This window comes from Curcuma longa, chromosome 11 (assembly GCF_044706935.1).
Source record: "Curcuma longa cultivar G26 ecotype Majalengka, Jawa Barat chromosome 11, ITB_CL_G26_1.1, whole genome shotgun sequence".
NCBI classification, from domain to species: Eukaryota; Viridiplantae; Streptophyta; class Magnoliopsida; order Zingiberales; family Zingiberaceae; genus Curcuma; species Curcuma longa.
This window is the reverse complement of record NC_133871.1, coordinates 14,396,358-14,420,796: the sequence shown is the minus strand read 5'-3', so window position 1 is coordinate 14,420,796 and position 24,439 is coordinate 14,396,358. Positions and strand designations below refer to the sequence as shown.

Sequence of the window (24,439 nt, the reverse complement as noted above, 5' to 3'; positions counted from 1 at the left end):
CTGAAACTTTGAGAATATTTAGTGCTTCAGTGGTGAGTAATGGGTTAACATGTTACTTAAGTATTTCTTAAAAGGGTAGGAAGAAAGTTTTTTTGTCCAATTTAACACATCAAACTTGATAATGAGACATGCTTGAAAAAATTTAAGCAAATATCGGAATATAAATTGATAATGTCTAGTTTAAGACAAATTGGACGACTATGCCTTTAGTTAATTAGCATCAAGGATTTTACTAATTGGTTCAATCGTTTAGGGCAAATTGGATAATGCTGAGGGATACATGCATGATACAAAAGCCAAAATAACATGACTTTCTTCTTAGTCAATTCTGATTGGGTGGGAGCGATTGTGGAAGTAATCTTAGCTTCTAGTAAAAATGGTAGTTGAAATATAAAGATTTTAGCCAAAAATTAGGAAGAAAATCCGGAATTTTAGACGCACCAATAAAAAAAATCCATGTCATAATTGTGTTCGTGGACTTCTTTGACCATTGTCAACTGGATATCAAACACTAACCCATAGTCATTCTTGGAACTAGCAAACGGATCAATTTATGATAAAACAAATTAATTCATTAAAAATTCATCAATATGATAGAATAGAACAGACCGACCCACTAATTTAGCTGATTGAGAAATCTCCAACTCAACTTAATTCAAGACGAATTGCGGATTAAACGGACTAACTAACCCACGGACATATAAAAAATAAAATAATATTAACAATTTTAAATTTGTATTATAGTTTAAATTGATCAAATTGAAATTGTTAAATTTGAATTCTAATTTAGACGAATTAAATTGACTAATTTATTGAATTTTTTATTTTAATTTTAAAATTTAATATAAATAAATAAATTTTTTCAATCTACGGATCATTCAAATCTGTCACAGAGCAACCCACACATATCGCGGATCTAGACGGGTCAATCTATCTAAACTCAGTTTAAAATAAATTAATAAAATTTTAATTTAATTTATTTAAATTATTGGATAGGATGGATCACTTCGGTGGATCCCACTTAAATTGACGGCTATGCTTGGAACCGTCCATTTTGAGTGATCTGGAAATCTCCTCCGTCCATATTCTCCTCCGGATTACGGACACCGTGTCGCCTCAAGTATCTCCGTCCCCAACTAGCGCGCATCTCGCACGTGCCGACGCCCATCGAGACAGTCCATTTCAGTCCCTCTTCCTCGGAGGGATTCCGGCTCTCTCCTTCCACTCTGATGGCTTCCATCTCCGGCGTCTGCTCCCCTTCCTACGCCCTTCGTCTCCGTCGGTCCCTCCCCGTCTTAACCTCTGGCCATGTCCGCCACGTCCGGCCGTTCCGCTCCGTCGCAGATCTCCATCGCTCCTCCTCTACCTCATCTTCCTCCTCCTCCTCCTCCGCCCATCTCCCCGTGGAGAAGGAAGAGAATGAATCCGTCGAGAAAGATCCAATTAAGCTCTGGAACCGTTATGTCGACTGGCTCTACCAGCACAAGGAGCTCGGCCTCTTCCTCGACGTGAGCCGGATTGGGTTCAACGACAAGTTCTTAGACCTGATGGAGCCCCGGATTCAGAAAGCATTCGTGGCAATGGAGGATCTCGAGAAGGGGGCCATCGCCAACCCCGATGAGGGCCGCATGGTTGGCCATTACTGGTTGCGGAAGTCGAAGCTCGCACCCAATTCGTTCTTGAGGCTTCGGATAGAGAACACGCTCGATGCTATCTGCAAGTTTGCCGATGACGTTATCAGTGCAAAGGTACTTTTTTTGTTACTCAAATGTTTAGCTCGCTTTACTTTTATGTTTACCTAGCGCGTCTGCTCGAACGTTTTGTTCGATAGCTAGCGCATTATTAGTATCGTCAGCATTGATCAAAATTAAGATTCAGCCTTTGGAGCAAAATTATCTGTTTGATACTTTTATTGCTCTAACCTACCTCCTGAAATGAAATTTATATACTCGTTGGATAACCAAATTGCACCCACTCAACTCCACAAATGGAAAAACAAAGTATTTATTTTCTTCGTAAGTCCCCACTAAGGAATCTAATTTTCAGTTCAATGAATAATGGGTCACAATTTTTTGTTTGGTGATTACATTAAGATGATTCGGTTTGGTCCAAGAAGTCCAACAACAGTTCCAATTCACCTTGAATTCCTATTGAAAAAGTAATCAAAATGGGGGGTGGAGGAGGGAGACGGGTACTTGTTCAAGCTGAAGACCACTTGGGTGAATGGAGCTCCCTGTAATCTCCATTCTTAGTTGGAGAATGAATTCTATTCCATGTTACAGCCTAAGAGACAACCCAATCCAACTAAAAAATGTCAAGACATTTAGGTGAGAGCTCTCTTGGTAACTAAGTATGTTTTATGAACTGTCAATTGGAGATGTGGTACTAAATGATGGACTGTGTCAGCTCCTCTCATATCCTACTTTTTAACATGCCCCCTCAAATCTAATATCATTTTTAGAGATGAAATCTAGTTCTGATACCATATTAATCTCCCAATTTGACCCAAAATACCAAAAGAAATTTAGGTGGAATGTCTCTTAGTATCTAGGTATATTTTTAAGAACCCTCTTTTTAAAATGTTGGACTAAGTGGTGGAGTTTTATCCTCTCTTCTCACACTCTCATGTGTCCATCTAAAATCAGTCATCGGATTCTAGTACATCATATAGGGACGTAATTTTTTTAGTGAGGCCAATTGACCTCATTGAATGAATCCCACTATCCCAGTCTATCTTAATATTGCAATCAGTTCAAGATGACAATAATTAATCGATCAAACATTAATCTTAAAGTTAACTCAATTGTGAAATGGTTAATTGATCAAACATTAATCTTAAAATTAACTTAATTGTGAAATAGTTAATAGATCAAAATTGTGCTAAGGCAGAAAAGCCATGACCCCAATGATTCCCTTTGGACTAGTACCTTTACAACTACTAATTTTGCAAATTCTACAAGGAAAAACTAACAATCATTTTGTATCAACTGTTTTTATTTTATATTTTCATATTTTATACCTTTTAATGTTTAGACATCTAAAGTTGTGTTACTACCATTCAAAATATCTTTGGTTCCAAAGTATTTAATGAATTCAATCCTATAAATATCTTTTTTGCTTTTGACTTTTAATTGATGCTATTGAAAACAGATTAAATCTCCATCATCTCCAGCTGGCCGCTTTACCCAAGTGCTCTCTATAGGAATTGGGGGTTCAGCATTAGGCCCTCAATTTGTTGCAGAGGCATTGGCTCCTGACAATCCTCCTCTGAAAGTAAGCCTCCTATTACTCCACATTTTTATCATCATCTTGTGTATACAATCCTCTTCTGAAGGCAGGCCTCCTGTCATTCCTTATATTTTTCTTCATAATCTTGTGCAATCAAAATCAAAATCATGCATTGTGCTCTACAACAAGTATCTTTGATAGGTTCATTTTCCTCAATGCTACATTTGTATATGATAATTTCCTGCACTTCATTCAGTTTTTCATTTGTTTTGCTCTTAAGCAGGGTTTAAGTTGTACGACTTGTACTCGCTGTGCAGATCTGATCCATATGATCCTGTCAAAAAAAGGGATAGTCTATAATGATGTTTTACCAGATTTTGCTAGATAATTTATGAGATGGAACTGGAGTGGTGTCATTTTGTATGACTAGTATACTTACCTATACTGTCAATAAGGTCTGCATCCCAAACTTGTTTGCAGGTGATATTATGTAAATTCCCTATATTAGGGCAGTGTGGAAATTTGATAATCAGTTATGCACTGAAATTATGGTAGTTTTTATTTTATCATGTATTAGTTTAATATATGCTTATAGTTGTATCAAAAAATCTAATTGGAAGGATGAGTGTGTCTTACAATGAACTAGAGATTTAATTTAGTAGATTTAGTGATCCTTTGAGCAAGAACTTTGTTGTTGAGAGCTAGAATAACCTTCTTCTTTTATGTTGCAAATTGGCATAACCTATCAATGGATCCGCTTTGTTTGCTGAACTCATTGCTGTTGCTTGTAGAAATCTAGTAGGCTTTCACAAAAGAATACAAGATTTGATTCTTGAAAATACCTGCATTTAAGTTGGTCATGAAGAGGATCTATGTTTCAAACTTGCTTTATGAGGGAGTTGATGCTCTTTCTTTGTTTTTATTGGCACATGCATTTAACTACACACTTTTTTGCTACCAACATGTTAGGCTTGAATTGGTAATTTCTATAGCTACTCTATTTTTTGTACATAAAATGACAGATATATCATATAGTTAGTACTTTGTGTGTTTTTTTGTATATAATATAAATAACTTAATGAGACTAAACTTTGAATATCTTATACCAATTCTGGTGCTCTTCAACTACTTGTGGGTACCATATTTGCCTGTCATTGATTTTTTGTTATTATATTGTTTCCTCAAGTTTTACTTTCTTTTTTCCATGCGCATCATACTGGCCTTTTTTACACTGCCCACAAATAACTTACATAGTGTGTTTTTTTAAAGTTTGGTTTATGCTTCCTAATTAGTTTCTCAAACTTTCCTGCTAAATATGCGATTCTCTTTTTTCTCATGTTTAATATTTGAAAGTTTTACTTCCTTTTTTCCATGGGCGTTATACTGGCCCTTTTTATATAGCACAGAAATAACTTACTTTTTTAGTTAGGTTCATGATTCCTAGTCAGTTTCTCAAAATTTCCTGCTAAATATGTTAATCTCTTTTTCTCATGTTTAAGATTTGAAAGTGTTGACGAATTATAAGAATTCCATGTCTTATTTCTCTGATTTTCCCTTATTTGCCAGATAAGATTTATTGATAATACAGACCCAGCTGGAATTGATCATCAAATTGCACAGCTGGGGCCTGAGCTTGCATCAACACTTGTAATTGTAATCTCAAAGGTCAGTTTAGTAATACCAGTAAACTATATGTGATTCTTTTGTTTTTTTGTCCTTTACTAATCGGTGTTTTACAACATAAACTCAAAATATCAAAATGCGCAGAGTGGAGGCACCCCTGAAACACGAAATGGGTTGTTGGAAGTGCAAAAGGCCTTTCGAGAAGCTGGGCTAGAATTTTCCAAACAGGTATTATCTAAAGTTCTTGCACTCATGTTGACAGAAGATTGTCAGTATTCTTACCTGCATCATTATAGATGTTTGTTATCAATATGTTTTGATTAGAATTTTCTGAACATTAACTATCATTAACATTTTTGAGACAATACTTAATGTGAAGGGATTATTGTTTATCTTTTTCCTTTTCTAAGTGATTAACTGTTATTTCACAAGGGAAATTATTTAATTATCTTATTGCTGGCACCTGGATGAGATTTTTTTGAATTTTGCCATAAATTTTGAATGATGCAGGTTAATTATGCTCAAATATACTTTGTCTGAACTCTGCAGTTTATAAGTGCTTAGCAGCGTGTTAATTGGCTGCTACTCTTAGGGATGCTTTTTAATAAGTTGTGGGTGATTCTTTCCAAACTCTAGTGATATTTCAAAATTGTATGCATTTGCAGGGAGTTGCAATTACTCAGGAAAACTCCTTATTGGACAATACAGCTAGGATTGAAGGGTGGTTAGCGAGATTTCCTATGTTTGACTGGGTTGGTGGTAGAACCTCAGAAATGTCTGCTGTTGGTTTGCTCCCTGCTGCTCTTCAAGTATTTATCTACCATTTGATTCCTTTTCTGCCAATTACGAAAGGTTAAACTCACCATCGCTGCAATTCAGGGGATTGACATCAAAGAAATGCTTGTTGGTGCATCATTGATGGATGAAGCAACTCGCATAAGAGTGGTATATTACATCTTACATTGGCTAGAAGTTATCTGTTAATTTATTTTATAATCAGTATTATCATTTTAGTTGCTGTTGTCAGCTATTTATCTTAAACTGTTTCATCCAGATCAAGGATAATCCAGCAGCATTACTTGCTTTATGTTGGTATTGGGCTTCTGATGGCGTTGGATCAAAGGTTTCATAGTTGAACTACATTTATATACGCAATAGTCTGAAATTGTTGTTTTTACCTAATCTACTTTTATCATCTTCTAATGACAGGATATGGTTGTACTTCCTTACAAGGATAGTTTATTGCTCTTTAGTAGGTATCTGCAGCAGTTGGTCATGGAATCCCTTGGAAAGGAATTTGATCTAGATGGAAACCGGGTTTGTAGCATTAGCTGTTAATGGACTCTTTATGTCTACATCATGGTCTGGATACATCTGGAAACCCAATTAAATGTTACATACGGTTTCATTAAATTTATAGCAAGACAATGTGGCATCATTTCAGTAGTTGACACAGTATCATACATGCGCTGTTTGAGCAAATCAAAATCACTTAAAACATAAACACATAACTTTGCTTACATTTTCAAGACAAGTCAGTATAACAAATTATGCAAACTTGCACCTCCACCAAACAAGTAGTGTGGTTAGTTAATACAATGAAACAAAATGGTAGGCAAATAGTAAGGGGGCTGAGAGTTTTTTTTGAGACAAGTCATTAGTAAGAAGTGGGTGTAGCAACATGCTTATGATGATATGACCATAAGAATTGTGTATGTTGTCACTGTATTCACAAAAAAGTGTCATTTATTTCATGGTGGATCTGCGAGTCCTACTTGGTGCATCTACAATTCCAAATTACATGAAGTCCCTTTTTAGTTGCTTAGAAATACAAACCTAATTGTTCAGTCAAACTGCTGTGATTTCTTGACAGACTTTAGGGCATGTTGTTCATCCATACTGGCCAGGGGTGGATAATAAGGGGTCGCCAGTTGGGCCGCCAGTTGGGCCGCCCAAGGGGCCGAGGGGCCGGGTCGTTACAATGTTTCTCATCCATAAATAATTTTGGGCACATATAATGCATAGTGATTACCATACATTAAAATAATTTTGGGCACATATAATGCATAGTGATTACCATACATTAATTATTTCAGCATCTTTCTGCTTCTGAGTTTATCATGAATCTGAACTGTTAGTTTCTTGTTTTCTTTTCTATTTAGGGTGCATAAGCCATTATATTTTCACTAGATCTTATCTTTGCACACTTGGTGCCTTATATGTTATTTCATTTCAGGATTACTTTTTTCTATTATTGGTAGATAAGCCAATCCCGAGTGATTATTAATGTTACTTCTTATCACACTAAAATATTTAGTTTGTCTTCTATGCTTGTAATGTGTCCTAAAATAGTTGGAACTAATAATCGTAGAGTTTATAGGTTTCTAATGGGTCTCTTTCAGGTCAATCAAGGACTTTCAGTGTATGGTAACAAAGGAAGCACGGACCAACATGCGTGAGTTTTTTTACTGCTGGTTGTTTGTCATTCTACCTGATAGCAAGTAGCATGTTCTCTGATTCAATGTCATCTTGCTATGAGCAGGTACATACAACAGCTGAGAGAAGGGGTACACAACTTCTTTGTTACTTTCATCGAGGTATTACGTGATAGGCCACCTGGTCATGATTGGGAGCTGGAACCAGGGGTTACATGCGGCGACTATTTGTTTGGAATGTTGCAGGTGGATATTAAATTTTCTGTGATGCGTCATACAATGAAATACCACTGGTTGGTGTAACTTTAATTTTTTCCGTGATTTTGTTGACTAGTGATAGTTTAAATATGCTAAATTAGCCAAGTCTATACCATTTTCTTTAAATTGAAATAATAGGCTGATGTAAAAAATTGCATTGCCCTTAATGGAATATTCACATCAAGTTACTGGTGGTAGCTTCAGTCACCTCCATTGGTAGATATTCCGATGTCATCAAACTATCATAACTCGTTTCATTTTATTCCTCCTCTTGTTTGAAAGTGTTTTTTTGGTTAATACCTTGAATAAGTTGTATATGCTTAATGTCTATCATCTTTCTCATATGCTAACGGAGGGTTTATGTCTGCACAGGGTACGCGGTCAGCACTATATGCAAATGACCGTGAATCAATCACAGTGACAGTGCAAGAAGTGACACCTAGAAGTGTAGGAGCACTAATTGCACTCTATGAGCGTGCTGTTGGAATTTATGCACATTTGGTCAATATCAATGCGTATCATCAACCTGGTATGATTACATGTCTTCACATTTGATGTGGTCGTTATCTTAATTCATTAACAACGTCAATATTTGCTGCATTTGTCTGTGGTTGCAGGCGTGGAAGCTGGGAAGAAGGCTGCTGGTGAAGTATTAGCTCTGCAGAAGAGGATCTTGACTGTTTTGAACGAGGCCAGGTAAATTATTTTTTCTTATAAGCTTCTCCTTGGAATTCAATGGACTGTCCATCTGACATCTAGTAAAGATGTCCAGATTCAATATCATATAAAAAAAAAGGAAGTTTTCACATTATGTTGTCTCTTGGATGATGAAGCACGTATGCCAATGTATAGCTTAGTATTCTACTGTTATAAAATGTTCTTTGCTGATCAAATGCTGGAAAAACAGACATGTTTGGATTTGGTGTTAACAATGCCATCAAGCTGTGTGAATCCCAACTATCTGGGGATTAGGGTTTGGATCATAAAGAGCATTGAACCTAATTTGGGTAAATATTACTCACTTGCAAGATTTAAACATGGTTTCCAGTTTTGATAGAATATTAAATTTAATGGTTGTCATCTTATCCCAAAACTTCAAGATGTTAGCAAAGAGACTCATATATATACATTTATATTTTTTATTAAACAGCATATGTAAATGTCCGTTTATTGAAAGTTAAAACAAAATTGCTGGCTTGAATTGGCCCAAGTACTATTTAACTATATCATAATAGGAAGTACTGAGCAACTAGGTGGATCTTGTTGTACCATTTGGCTTGTTAAGTTACTATACCTAGCAATACACACACACACACACACACACAAGTATTGCACTCCCAAACAAAGCAGCAATAAAATTTGTCCCTAGTTTTGCTTAATTGTTTAATTTACAAATACTGGGATTTCTCTTCAGCTGCAAACAACCTGTGGAACCACTTTCACTGGAGGAAATTGCAGAACGATGCCATGTCCCCGAGCAGGTAATTTTTTGGACAACTGAATGAATAAATACACTTGGTGTCATTTCAAAGGTTAAGAAAAAAAAAGGAATTGTGAAATTGTCTACACGTGGTCCATACATGCTCAGCCTTGTTTCAGAAGTTAAGAACAAAACTCATTAGACAAAAAATCTGCCCATTAATTGCATGTTCTTTTTCTAATAGTGATGGCTAATGCTACTCTCGTGCAAATGCAAGATCCTCCTGACTAATATAGCTAATAGTTATGAATAATATAGTTTCTCTCTAGTTATTAATATAAAATCCTTTTGTTTGAAGATTGAAGTTTTGCCTATTTAGTATTTCATTTGAATAACTTGTCGAGAGTATGAAAGATACACATTTTTTGTTTCATGCATTGTTTCTGTTAGGTCTATCCCTTTATGAAGATATCCAAAATTTTCCACATTGGTTCACTCCTAATAGCACTTCCATCTTTCATATATCAACTGCTAGAAAAGTTGTGCATACAGAAGCTGCGAGAAACTAGTATGAAGTCTGGAACCAAAAAACTTGTGATTATCGATTGATATTGGTATTAATGAAAGGCATTCAGATGAGCATGTAGGCTCTAAAGCTAGGCCAGATGCCACCACAGAGCTATCTTATTATAAGAGCTACTTAAACTGAACTTTGCCTAGGCAAACGCCGCATAAGAAGCCCTAGTTGAACGGTTGATAAACTAGATGCTCGCCTTCGAGGAAAAAATTTTCAAGTACTGCTGGAAGTTGGTGTCAAATTCGTGTTTTGTTGGCTAACCTATGACAGCATAGCCAGTGCAATTACAACTAATTTCAACTATCTTTTTCTTCAAATTTTCATTTCTGGCGCAGATAGAAATGATCTACAAGATAATCACACATATGGCTGCAAATGATAGAGCATTGATCGCTGAAGGCAGTTGTGGCTCGCCACGAAGCATCAAGGTTTACCTCAGCGAATGTAATATAGATGATTTGCTTGCTTAATTGAATTTTTTTTTTTGTGTTATACTTCAACAACTAGATATGTGAACTCATAGGTTGGTAGCCACATTGTAATGTGGATGGTTTACAAGTGAATTTGTTACTAATAATTACCGAAGCCTGTTGGTTCCACACATTTTTTTTCATGCTATTCTCTTTTCATTTTGAATAAGAAAAGCATTTTGAAGTTCAAGAAATAATGAGCATGGACTATTTTCATTTTAAACAAAGAAAGATTGTTATAATAGATCATATGATTAGTATGTTTTGTATGCTCTATTGAAGTTTAAAAAAAAAAAAACACAAATCCTACTAATGAGCCACATCTCCTAACATATGTCACACCCTACCCTGAAGAGGTTCATCTGCAAAATGACACACTCCCAAATGTGCATAAGCTATAGCTCAGAGCAAAGAGGATATCAAACAAACTAGAGATCTAGCACTTAACTTAATAGACAATTTTAAAATAGAGATAACAAAAAAAGTGAGTATAAATATTCCTTATTGTTCTGAGGAATATATATAATTACTTGAAAATAGTAGTTATTATTATTATTATTTTATTTTGGTTCAGTAGCAGTGTTTTTCAATCCATTCATTGTTTGGTATTCCCTTTAGCTTTTAGAACATTATACTAAATGAGATATTCATGGATTTTCTAGTGTCCATGTTTAAAACTAAACTACGCTTAAATCTATAAAAAAAAATTAGCAGAAGAAAACTAAAAACATTTTGGAATCGTTTTCAGCTATGACTCAAATATTTGGCCAATATATAATATTGCAACTTTCAACAATTCATGATAAAAGTATACAGCTGTATATATTGTCTGAAATTTACTTTCTTTTTTTACTTTTGAGAGCGTTGACAAGAGCATGACAAATTTTCCAAAAAGCTAAAAAAAAAAAATCACTTGATCTGTTTATGAATGCTTTAAAATGTCAACGAATATTTTTGAATTGTCAACACCAAATTATAATATCTACTAGTGGTTTTAAGTACTTTTCACTTAATCTACCCTGAATTGAAATCAATTTGAAATTGTTCGCTTAATTTGAAAACAAGAACTGGAATAATCAATGCTTGGTGCATGATTTTTGACTATTCGCAAATTGTTGGTGAGTGGGATTTCCTTGAAAAGTCATAGATTTTAACTTTTTGACTTTGGTTTTTGTAGTAGGAAGTCGTTTTGACTTTTGTTATCTTTCTGTCTCGATGAATGGATTTTCTCAAGTTACACTGATCAATGTGCATGATTCATTCAGATCAAAACTTGCTAATAGTATGAACATGGTAAACGTGCAAGTGAATTTCGTAAATAAAGCGTTAAAACCAAGTTTGGAGATCTAAACCAGGTTTCGCAACGTAAAATATCATTCAAGTTTAATGCTGAAACCAAAACCTATAACAAAATCGTATTTTTCGCATGTATTAATGCTTAATTGCTTTATTTCTATCGCCATCATCTCGTGGAAGCAGTGGAATTTAGTAGTAGAAGCAATGGTGGGCTGTCGGCGGCGGAGCAAGAATCAGAAGTCCTTCAGCAGCTTGCGCACCTGCTCAAGCGTGACGAAGAGGACGACGGTGAAGGGGCCCTGCCGGGACACGGTGGGAACGAAGCCCTTGTAGAGCGCCATCGGTCCCTCCGCTCTCACCGTCTTTAGGGCGCAGTCCACCGCCCCGGTGTACGGAGGCGGCGCCCCGTTCCCCACCTTCATGTTCATCACCCTCGTCTTGACCACGTCCACCGGGTTCGACGCCGCTGCCGCCACTAGCCCGGCCGTGAAGCTCGCCGCCACGTGAGTGCCCAGCCCGTCCGAGCCCGGCCCGCGCCGCCGCAGGATCGCTTCCTTCGCCTGGTCGTATGTAGCCAGCTGCGACGCCGTCACGATCATCGCACGGTTCACCGTCAGTGACGACCCGCGCCACAGGCTGCCGACGCCCTCCTGCCTGGCCATCCGCCCGATGGCGTCGAGTACGCTCCGGTAGTTGCGCCGCTCCGCCGGGGGAAGCCGCCCGTCGGCCTGCATCCTGACCATGGCCAAGTCGGCGGGGTTGCCGACCGCGGCGCCGATGCCGCCGGCGATAAGGCCTGCCGCGATCTTGCGGTGGAGCGGGAGTGAACCGCCGTCGGCGGACGCGGACCATCGCTTCTTGAGCATCTCGTAAAGGCCCATCCGGGTGGTCGAGTAGAGGGTCTGGCGGAGGACGGTGGCGGAGACCCCAGAAAAGAGTCCGGAGGGCCCCTCAGCGCGGAGGATCTGCGCGCCGACCGCGATGGGGCCGGGGCGGGGCGGCGGTTGCAGAGTCAGGTGGGGGTGGGGGAGAGCGGCGGCCACTTGGGGAGTGCCGTGGAGGGCGATGGCGGGGCGGAGGCCAGAGACGGCGGGGCTGAGGGTCTCGCCCTGGAGCTGCATGCGGACCTTGATAAGGTCGAGCGGGTGGGTGGAGCAGCCAGCCACAATCGAGGCGATGCCCCCTTCCACAAATCCTTTCGCTCCCATCTCTCAATAACAAAGGGTAGATCAAGATCGCTTCTTTAGGTCAAATTGGCGAACAAAATCCTAAATTTCTGCAGAAAAACTGGGAAAGAAGCCTCCTTTCGAACGATCCGCGAGAGAGAATTCGAAAAGAGATAGAAGAAGAACTATAACCAGTTGGAATTGGAGTTCATCTCGCTGGAAACCAGGAGATGGGAGTGGTGGGCGAAGGCTATGGAAGAAGAGTGCGGGACGCTGGGCCGCTGAGACATATGATGCTTGTGAGGTACGAGTTGAGAAGAGGCGACGAGCGCAATTTATAGCACAGAACGAGGAGAGAAAGAGAGAGAGACGAAAGACACAGAGAAGACTACGAAGGGGAGGCCGATTCAGGGGAGGGTTCCACTTGCGAATTCCGAACGTTTCGTATCTCTTTTCGTTTCGCAACCATATTTTGCTTTTGACGCGGAAATATTTTCTTATGCTGAATGTCTCCTGATTACATCTGACGGTTGGAGTTTCGTTCCCGTCTTCGACTTCGTCCGTCCGTTTGAACCGGTCGCGTGACCCATCCGCGGACTCTGAGGGCGCACAATCTTCACGCGTGATTCGGTGCTTCCCCTATTGCAACAACGATTGTGGAGATTTCATTGTGCCCGTTGGTTTCTTACATCAATGATCAGTGATCTATAAAATTTATCGTGCAGTCGATATCTTATTCGTCGCAGAGGCGAAATGGTGGATGCATCTTTCTATATTCGATCCCGCTGATCGTGCAGTCGATGCTGTGGCTCCGCCAGAAAAACATGTGCCTTCCGCGTTGTTCTCGAATGCTCCCACCTACTTCATTCAGCGCCCTGTCCTGCATTGGCTGAATACTTGGGTCCCGCAACGGCACAGAAAATTCTGCTATACGAAGATTGGGTTTAGAGATACTGCGTACGAGTATCAAATTATACTTTTCGATAACTTTTGACAGCTGCCTATTAGCAAAACAAATCCAATTTTATATTTACCAAAGGTCATTTATTTCCAAAAATATTACCCTTCTACTTAAAAAATATAAAATAATAAAAAACCTATTGACAGTTGCGATTGGTGGGACCAGCCGCGGCTGCCAGTAGCAGCCAAGCCGGCCGCGGCCTCTAGTCTTAAATCGTGGCAAAAAATCACAATCAGCCTCTTGTCCATAAAATTATATATATATATATATGAAAAATAAATAAACCGTGATGAAATATTATTAAAAGCTGATTGAAATTTTTAAAATATTATTAAAAGTTGACTGACCTTTTGATAAATTGTCGTTTTAAAAATAAAATTGCATATTAAAATGATTCACAATTGCTTCTAGCTCATGCAACGCCAACGAAGCCTTTAATAGAATTACGGACGGAATTAATCGATTAGGTTAGACGCATCTCTCAGCATGATATACGTGTCGACTGACGAGAGCCTGTGCGTGTGTTACTCCTTTTCTGAAGCAGAACCAAGCTGAAATTCATTCGATTCCAGCGAGACTTTGTTTCCATTGCATATCGAATATTGTATTGGATGGTATTGTTAGACACCGGATTTTTAGAATTGTAGAGATTTCCTTTTTGTTAATGGGGAATCCAATTAAATCTTTTTCCAGTTGGCACTGGAAGGTTGTAATAGGACGAATCCTGCATCAATAACACATTTGGAATCTAATAAAATGCATATCAAAAAGACTAAAGATTAGGCGGAGCTGATTATCAGTAAATATATATATATATATATATATATTTAAAATGCATTCTGCCTAATCGAATTATCTATGCAATCCAACGTTTTTGGGCTCGGATGCAGATCGGGCCGACTGAAAAAACAACCAGTGGTTGGTAAATCGCGGCTCTGCGTGGATCAGGTTCGATGGAGATCTACTTTGCCTGCCTGCCTGCTGAGCAAAAGAATGCACGCACGCACGCCAACGCTTCCTCGTGTGCACGCGCAACAGCCCGGACACCATCATGCAATCACATGATTATTATTTCTCCCATTGGCCATTGCCACGTACGCCTTCTGTCCATCGACTGAGATCATTCTGCTTATCTAGCCATCTCTACGTTACCCCACCTGAACAGTGAACAGTTTGGCTGGATCACCTTTTATGAATTATATGGGAAAACAAAGAAGGTTTCACGTTGGGGACTGGAAAAGCTGACGCGAAGGTGGGTCATATATATTGTGCAATTAGGAATCGATCGGCGCAGGTGTCGAGTCCTTTCCGTGTGGCTTGGGTCGATTTATGTCCCTCGCTTAATTGTATTGTACCAGCCTACCAGGTTACCTTGTCCACTCACATTAAATCAGGCCCTGAGTTTGTTGGGATCCAATGAAGACTTGCCCCCAGTTATGACATCGAGATGGACGCATCATGCGGGCACGAGTACGTGTGGAGCCTTGCAAATTACATGTGCATGATTAATTAGAAGTTTAGAACATGTTTAGGTTAGTATTAATTGGCTTCGTTCAGGAATTTGTTGGTATAAAAACTCATGAGAGGATCACCCATCACCCATATCAAGACAAGTATCCTACCTCTGTTTTGAATTTCTTCTCATGGCATGGCATGATGCATGGCAAACTCTTTTGAAGTGATCATGTATAGCCGTAGTGACTACCTCTTAATTACATCTCATAGTCGCTATAATAAATACATTTCCTTCATCCTTAATCAAAGTCTTCTCCTTTCAAACAACATATATACGTAGTTGTTTTCTTTAGCATTTTGTATAGCCTATGTTAAGAGTGCGATGTGGGGCGGAATCCTGTTGCCCACACGTGGTACATGTGGTCAAAAGTTATACTGATCTGTCAATCAAAATCAAGGTGGGTCAAACATAACCCATAGGGAATCGGACGGCCAGTCCAGATAAGATTCAAGTCTGATCGAACTTACTCGGTGCACTCATCTCAAGAAATAAAATTTGTCTGAAGATAAGACAACAATTAAGATTCAGTCTCAATCGACGATATTATCCCTGTCTCGACCTTGATAGCTGAGATCATGACTCAAACTTGGATTTCAGCATCATCGTTGTCTTGGTTGCAAGACACTGATCTCACCTCTAACTCGGCTACAGTCACCGAGCTTAGATATCGATATCATCTCCAACTCGACGACTATAAATGCTGACCTCATCTTCGACTCCACCTTTGACTAAGCCACCATCACTGACCTCATCTCCAATTCGGCTATAGATGTCAACCTCATTTCCAACTCAGTTACCACGACTTGGTCACAATCGTCAACCTCATATCGGACTCAACCTCAGTCATCGACATCGTTGTCTCCATCACAATTGTTGACTTTGTCTATCCTCGAGTTTAGTCAACGTCAATCTCATTTTCTTATCCATCCTCATATTGGACCTACACTCTACAAGGCCTACTGAAAGTATGTGAGCAGCGCATGGATAAGAAAGCAGCATAACCGTCTCATTAATGAAGTTGTTCTTTTTGAAAGGTGTGAATAACAACTGCGAACATGTGACATCGTGTAAATGGTAAAGCAGTTATGTAGTTAGTAGAACTGGTCTCCTAGATACCCTCCATTAAACACGTGGCGCTTGGTGAATGAGGAGGTCACTAATAATTGTCGGATCTGATCCTCTCACTGGCTTATACAAGGATGATGAAGGAAAATGTAACATTGGATATGGAGATGCTCTTCTATTAACTATATAAATTCCTAGAGAAAGTAAAAGAAATTAAAGGAGGCCTTTTGGCTCCATGAAGCTTTCTCGTACTCCTAACTTTGATACATATGCAAACCCTAACTTGAACGTTGAAATGATCCACCGAGATCCCTCTTCGGTGTCATTCTAACCCTTTGTTGAAGTGTTTTTCAAGCTCTTTCATAGCTTCTTGTTGATGATTTTTGGAGTTACATGTTGAGATCGTTCGTTGACTAATGACTTGATCATTTTTAGTATTTGACCGAAATAGAGTATTTGTAGGCAATTTAGGTCATAAAGTGATTGTAGCTTTATTTGAATTATCGACACATATTCTTTTTGAACCATTTTTGTTGCTAATTCATTCATTAGGTTGATCTAAAATATTTTCAAAATACTCTTACCTCTTCATCATTAGTCGAGCTATCATCTCTGCCCTAGTTATTCCATGATGATATATGCTTGTTTGACCATTGGCGTCATATTGATGACATTAGACAAGTCACAATTTGATGATTTTAACATCTATACTATCACCATTAAATGTGTCCATGATTCTATCTAAAAAAATTTCCTTCTCTTTTTCCTTGAGAATGTTCCACAAATTAAACATCGATCGTTACATCAGAAGGTTTGACCATCCTTAATTTCTAAACAGTTTCTTACAACTGGACACACACAGGCCGGCACCTCCTTGAAGATTTTCTAATTATTTCAAATAGGCATGGCATGCATGCTTAAATAATATAATTAATACCTAATGTAAAGTGGTTTAGTTATCCAAAGTAGCACTGACAGCTCTGAAAAACAATGCGATTCATGATGTTAATGATCGTCTTGTTTGTAAAAATGAGGTCCCTGTCTTGATTCGCTTTAAATACCTTTCTTATTAAAAATGTACCTTCTTTCGTGGCGTAAAACCAATGTGGTCCTGATTTTTCTTTCTTTTAACACAAATCATTATTACGTCTACTGACGTAAAAAATAAATATCTGAAACATACAAATGCAAACTGTCCTTCGTTGAGTAATTCATCACGCATCTCTAGTTCTCATTTTAGGGTCAATTGCAGATCACCAGTACCTTCTTACTGTGCTTCTCCGGAGAGGTAAAAAACTCAAAAGGAGCAGCCAATCTCACTTCTCAGACTTCTTCTATCGAACATCATTCGCATTTTCATACAACAATAACAAAAAAAATTTGCTATATATATATAAATGTGTATGAAATCAAAGTTATAGTTTAAAAGGCCAAAATGCATTCATGGTTTCTTCTCAGTGTCACAATAAGTGATAGTAAGCTCTCAACTCACTATTGATGATCGACAATGAGCTGCATGCAGAAAATATGTAAAGCTAGTTAATTTCAGAAAACAACTACGACAGAGACATCCCAAGAGAGATGTTGTTAGATCGATATAGCTATAATACACACACACACACACACAAGAAAGAAGGAAAACAAACCCATCAAAACTAATATATATGTGCACAGAATAATTCTGCCTGAAACCAGTTCTACCAATCAATAAAAGGCACACTAATTATTGAGCCTGACAAGGAAGATGCTCAACTCAGGGACGCCGGTGCCGTCGGGGTTGATCATGTACAACGCCTCCGAGTCCTTCGATCCCACCACCCTCTCGAACCGCGCCCTCATGTACGTCAATTCCCCCTCCTGTTGGTATTTTCCTAATGTTGAGAAATCTCAACGCATGTATCGTCTATCCAATTCTTAAGAAACAACAAGAACAAAATTCGGAAGCGTACCGGAATCCATCGCTAGCAGCCGAGGATGATCTTCCAAAAGGTGCAGAGTTCCTTAGGTTTCCGTAGTTTCTCTGACGATGGGGATTCAGAAAAATAAATTCTGTCGCTCTGCCTTTTGGGGACCATAACCCCTTATAAAGATTGACATAATTCTAATTTGGCCCCTCATCAAATTAGAATTACAAAATGGTATCCACATTTATAATTCATAACAATTATGCCCTTAAGTCAAATTCCAAATAAAATTTAGATCACAAATTTTGACTTAATTTATTTGATGACCATATATATTCATTTAATTATATAATTGTCCCATTAGATGCTAACAATCTCCCACTGGACATATATATAATTAAAATGAATGATATATCCTTAGTGTGCACAATATTGTCATCAAATCCGAGGACATTCCTAACAATCTCGTCCATTAGTCATATTAACATAGGATCAAAGCGGTCTTCGTTGTATCAATCACAACTAAACCTATCAATGGTCACATACATCAACATAACTAAATGACATAGATCAATCATGAATTTAGTGGCATGAAAATTACATGCAAGGTGATCTGTTCATGTCAATTTTCAACTGGTCCAACTTTAACTTTATTGAGATCAAACTTTAACATAATTGTACAAAGTGTAATGAACTGAATGATGCTTTATTACTGATCAGAATAACAAATACATGAGTATCTATAAAACAAACTGAAAGACAATCAAAAAATTACAAACTCCCACTCAACCTAGAGATCATCCATCTCTAAAACTCCCATACGAGCAGTATGCTCAAGAAAGACATTAGGTGGCAAACCCTTTGTCAGTGGGTCAGCTACCATGGAGTTTGTACCCAAGTGTTCTATAGAAATCTGTCCACTTTGTACCCTTTCCTTCACAACTAGGAACTTGATGTCGATATGCTTTGACTTCGTTGAGCTCCTATTGTTGTTAGAATATAATACAGCTGATTTATTGTCACAAAATAATTTAAGGGGTCTTTCAATCCCTTCCAGAATACGCAGCTCCGTGACAAGACTCTTCAGCCATATTGCATGATTTGATGCCTCATAACATGCTACAAATTCTGCTGCCATGGTGGAGGAAGCTGTGAGTCCCTGTTTGGAACTCCTCCAAGAAATGGCTCCACCAGCCAACATGAAGACATAGCCCGAAGTGGATCTCAAACTATCTTGGCATCCTCCAAAATCAGAGTCAGAATACCCAATGATCTCAAGACTATCTGACCTCTGATACGTGAGCATGTAACCTCTAGTTCTCTTCAGATATCTCATAACCCTTTTAGCTGCTTTCCAGTGATCCATACCTGGGTTGCTTAAATATCTGCCTAATACGCCAACTATGTACGCAATATCCGGACGCGTACAAACCTGAGCATACATAAGACTTCCAACTGCCGAAGCATATGGAATCTTTTGCATTTCCTGAATTTCAAGATTTCCTTTAGGGCATTGTTTGAGACTAAATTTGTCTCCCTTAGCGACCGGGGTGCTTCCTGGTTTACAATCTTGCATGCCATATCTTTTAAGTACTTTATCGATATAGCCCATTTGTGACAATCTAAGAATACCTCGAGAACGATCCCGATGTATCTGAATTCCTAATACAAATGAGGCCTCACCAAGATCTTTCATCTCGAAATTTCTTGACAAAAAATTCTTGGTTTGGTGCAATAAGCCTATATCATTTGTGGCAAGCAAAATGTCATCCACATATAAAACCAAATATATGTGTTTACTCCCACTGAATTTGTGATACACACAATCATCAATTAAATTCGCTCCAAAACCAAATGAGAGAATTACCTCATGAAATTTATGGTACCACTGACGAGACGCTTGCTTAAGCCCATAGATGGATTTCTTTAATTTGCAAACCATATTCTTTGGATCTCCTGACACAAAGTTTTCTGGTTGCACCATATAGATTGTTTCATCAATGTCTCCATTGAGAAACGCCGTCTTTACATCCATCTGATGTAGCTCCATATCAAAATGTGCAACAAGTGCCATGATTGTCCTAAAAGAGTCTTTGGTTGAAACCGGAGAAAAAGTCTCTTTATAGTCAATCCCATATTTTTGAGTAAAGCCTTTTGCCACAAGACGAGCTTTATACTTTTCCACATTACCTCTTGAATCCCTTTTGGTTTTAAAAATCCATTTACAACCAATAGGTTTCATACCTTCTGGTAATGGGACAAGTTCCCAAACTTTATTGTCTTGCATAGACTTATACTCTTCATTCATTGCATCAATCCACTTTTCTGAAATGGAACTATCCATGGCTTGACGAAAATTGATGGGATCATCTTCCGTCATACCAGGATCATCCTCATGTTCCTGAAGAAATACATAGTCATCCGACATAGTGCTTCTTCTTTCTCTTGTAGATCGCCGCAATGGCACTTGTTCCTCAATAGCTTCTTCTTGAGGTTGTTGAGTTTGCACCTCTGGAAGATTAACATTGTCTTGATTTTCTGGAATTATTCCGATATTTTCAATGACCGGACGAGAATCCTGATCATTGTCCAAAGAAATCGGAATAGGAATCAACTCCTCGTTAACCGAAGTAGAAGTTGATTCTTCCTCAAAGACAAAATCCTTTATTTGATTCTTCCCCCCAAACTCAATATCCTCAAAAAATACAGCTGTACCCGTCTCGAAAATCGATTTTAAGTTGGGATCATAAAATTTATAGCCCCTCGATCGCTCAGAATAGCCAATAAAATAGCTGCTAACTGTTTTGGGGTCCAATTTATCCGTATGAGGCTTATAAGGCCTTGCTTCAGCTGGACATCCCCAAACATGGAAATGCTTTAGGCTGGGTTTTCGCCCTAACCAAAGCTCATAAGGTGTTTTAGCAGCTGCTTTTGTTGGTACTCTATTGAGAATGTATGCTGCAGTTTTTAATGCCTCACCCCAGAGTGACTTTGGTAAGGAAGAATGGCTAACCATACTCCTTACCATATCCTGTAGAGTGCGATTTCGTCTTTCCGCTACACCATTCATGCTTGGAGAGCCCGGCATGGTGTATTGTGGAACGATACCACACTCCTCTAGGTATTTGGCAAAAGGCCCTGGACGTTGTTCACCTGAACCGTCATACCGACCGTAGTATTCACCACCACGATCAGACTTTACTTTCTTTATCTTTCTGTTGAGTTGATTTTCAACTTCAGCCTTAAATGACTTGAACACGTCCAATGTTTGAGCCTTTTCTTGAATAAGAAAAATGTATGCATATCTAGAGAAATCGTCTATGAATGATACGAAATAGCGTTGACCATTCCAAGAAGGAATTGGAAATGGCCCACATACATCCGTATGTATCAACTCAAGGACTTCCGTAGCTCTATATGCATTCAATTTTCTATCTTTGGTTTGTTTTCCTTTAATGCATTCAACACAGACATTAAAGTCCGTGAAATCAATGGAATTCAGGATCCCATCTGACACAAGACGTTCAACTCTATTTCTAGAGATGTGACCTAGACGTTTGTGCCATAATGCACCCGAAGTATTATCATTTAGTTTTCGTTTAGTACCTCTTGATTCAATGTTTAGGGTTTCATTATATGAAGCATTTGTATCAAGTAAATATAGATTGTCATATTGCATTAATGAACCGGTTCCAACAATTGAATTACCAATAGATAACTGAAACTGATTGTTTCCAAATGAACAAGAGTAACCAGATTTGTCCAAATAACAAACAGAAATTAAATTCCGTCTAAAAGACGGTACCACAAAAGTATCTATTAAATCCAAATAGTGACCAGTACTGAGTAACAATCTAAAGTGCCCTATTGCTTCAACTTCTACCGATTTTCCATCGCCCACAAAAATGCGTCTTTCAGCATCACTTGGCTTTCGGTAGTTCAGGCAACCCTCCATTGAAATACTGATGTTAGTAGTAGCACCGGAGTCTAACCACCAAGTATTTCTAGGTACTGAAGCTAAATTTACTTCAGAACAAACCAAATTAAGAAACATACCCTTTTTCTCGCGCCATGCACGATATTTGGTACATTCCTTCTTTATGTGTCCAGCCTTATTGCAAAAGAAACAATCTCCTTTGTTTTGTTTCTTTGCACTTGGACCTGCAGCATCCACATTCTTCCTTTTCTTGCCCTTATCCTTAGAGGTGCTTGCTAGATGAGCACTTTCAGTCTTTTCTTGCTTCAATCTCTCTTCCTCTTGAACACAATGAGAGATCAGTTCATTCAAATTCCACGTTTCCTTTTGACAGTTAAAACTGACCTTAAAGTGGTTGAATTGAACTGGAAGAGAAATCAGAATGAGATGCACAAGTAACTCCTCATGCAAATCAAGCTTTAATGCTTTAAGTTTTGAAGCAAGATTGGACATCTCCATGATGTACTCCCTTATATTACCATTGCCCTTATACTTCATTGAAATCAAGCTCTTAAGAATAGTGCTTGTTTCAGCCTTATCGCTTTTGGCAAAGCGCTTTTCAAGTTCTGCAAGGTAATCTTTAGCATTGGTGGTGTCCTTAGACACAGCACCCCTGAACACCTCCGGAATTGCACGCTTAATGATCATTAGACTCATGCGGTTAGAGCGTTCCCACTTCTCAAATTTAGCTTTCTCTTCAAGAGAGCTAGCTACCGTAGGAGTAGGGGGTTGCTCCGTCCGTATCGCAAGGTCCATGTCCATGCATCCGAGAACTATCTGAATGTTCTCCTTCCAGTCCTTAAAGTTGGAACCATTAAGGACCGGTATTGAATTTAAGTTGGCAGAGATATTTGCAACATTAACTGAAAAGAGAACAGAAAATAAACTGTAAATAACATGCACACTACTTTAATTTTCAATCTAGTTCAAAATAATTAGCAAACCCATCCAAGATATTTAGTGCACCATTAATTTCAAGTCTTTGGACAGTAAAATTAACTGCTAGTAATATTCTTGTTGTAATAATCAAACACTAACAATAAAGCACGACAAATAACAAACCCCTCTTTGGATTGATTTGCTATTTTCATGTGAAATCCTTATAATTGTTACGTGTTTATTATCACAGGTAATTTATGTACTCCGGTCAACCATTGACCGTCCTTTGGGTCGATCAAATGATCACATGGAAATACACAATTACAAACATTCAAAATTCAAAATTAAATAAACCAAATTAGAGAGGTCACTTTGGCAACATCATAATTCAACTTATTTAATTTGAATAAAGAACTAAATGCTAATTAAAGAACAAGATTAAAAATGAAGGTTAATCTTTAAATGAACTCATGGCCATGTAATTAACTGTAAAATTAATTAACTGACGGCCATATAATTAACTATAAAATTAATTAACTCTTTCCTTTAATTAATTAATTCTATCTTTTAATTAATCCACGTCATATTAACTGTTCATTAAAAAAAAATACCATGTTGCTAAAAAACCGATGCAACGTGCTGGTTTTAACTTCTAATGGCACAGTCCCATTATGAATTAAAATCTTTCATTGCAACATCAAGCAACGATCGAACCAAAGCAAGCAAGCAATTGCTTTATGCATGCATTTTATTTAATTTTGCTTCATGCATGTAATTTTATGTAATTAACCCGAAGCAAGCAACTGCTTCAATTCATGCAACGTGTACCTCATGAATTTAAGGAATTGCATGCAATTCATGCAATTTAAACCGAAGCAAGCATTTGCTTTAATCCATGCAACGTACAAGAAATTTCCACATCCAACGTGCCTTATGGTGGACCGTTTTTTTTTTTTTTAATTAACTTAATAAAAAAAAAAAAATAAAACCACCGAAACGTGGTTTACAAATTAACTTCATTAAAAAAAATAAAAAAAAAACGTTTCGGTGGTTTTTTTTTTTTTTAATTAACTTAATGAAAAAACGTTTCGGTGGTTTCATTTTTTTTGCAGTTTTTTTTTTTAAAAAAACTGCAACTTAATGTTTCCTCATCACGTTTCGGTTTTTTTTTTTAATTAATTAACTTAATTAAAAAAAAAACCACGTTAATTTCCTTGCCCTAACCAACGCCGTGCGCTGCAGTTCCGCCCGTCTGCGCGCTGCAGTTCGCCTGCCGCCGGCGATTGCCTTGCCGACGCCGCATGCCTTGCCGACGCCTGCACCAGGCCGCCGTTTCTTACTTCGCCGGCGTCACAGGGATCTCTCGCACGCAGACAGCGCCGGTGCGTTGCCGTGTTCGTCGTCGGCCAAACACGCAGAGAAATCGCGGAAAATCCGTGAGAGAAATGCGAAAAAACCAGAAAGAAAACCGAACAGTATAGTAGATTTCTTAAGAACTGAGATAAACCTCGCTCTGATACCAATTGTTGGTATTTTCCTTAATGTTGAGAAATCTCAACGCATGTATCGTCTATCCAATTCTTAAGAAACAACAAGAAGTAAATTCGGAAGCGTACCGGAATCCATCGCTAGCAGCCGAGGATGATCTTCCAAAAGGTGCAGAGT

The 24,439-nt window shown here is 38.3% G+C and overlaps 3 protein-coding genes across 3 annotated transcripts; 1 reads left to right on the top strand and 2 right to left on the bottom strand.

Annotated features, from left to right (window-relative positions):
• The first annotated feature begins 1,164 nt into the window (after positions 1-1,164).
• LOC141838368 (glucose-6-phosphate isomerase 1, chloroplastic-like) lies at positions 1,165-10,152 on the top strand. Its single transcript, XM_074725817.1, has 14 exons — positions 1,165-1,748; positions 3,151-3,273; positions 4,795-4,893; positions 4,996-5,079; positions 5,517-5,660; positions 5,731-5,796; positions 5,906-5,974; positions 6,061-6,168; positions 7,254-7,306; positions 7,394-7,532; positions 7,917-8,073; positions 8,162-8,240; positions 8,959-9,025; positions 9,877-10,152. The coding sequence occupies exons 1-14, from the start codon at positions 1,230-1,232 to the stop codon at positions 10,009-10,011; spliced, it is 1,842 nt and encodes a 613-aa protein (XP_074581918.1). The 5' UTR covers positions 1,165-1,229; the 3' UTR covers positions 10,012-10,152.
• A 1,215-nt stretch (positions 10,153-11,367) lies between these two features.
• On the bottom strand, positions 11,368-12,776 carry LOC141840627 (mitochondrial uncoupling protein 5-like). Its single transcript, XM_074728668.1, has one exon. The coding sequence runs from the start codon at positions 12,513-12,515 to the stop codon at positions 11,541-11,543; it is 975 nt and encodes a 324-aa protein (XP_074584769.1). The 5' UTR covers positions 12,516-12,776; the 3' UTR covers positions 11,368-11,540.
• An 8,536-nt stretch (positions 12,777-21,312) lies between these two features.
• Positions 21,313-22,737, bottom strand: LOC141837658 (uncharacterized). The gene is made up of 2 exons (XM_074725028.1): positions 21,976-22,737; positions 21,313-21,868 (listed from the first exon to the last, which is right to left on the bottom strand). Exons 1-2 carry the CDS (start codon positions 22,655-22,657, stop codon positions 21,840-21,842), a joined length of 711 nt encoding a protein of 236 aa, XP_074581129.1. The 5' UTR covers positions 22,658-22,737; the 3' UTR covers positions 21,313-21,839.
• Positions 22,738-24,439: the final 1,702 nt, after the last annotated feature.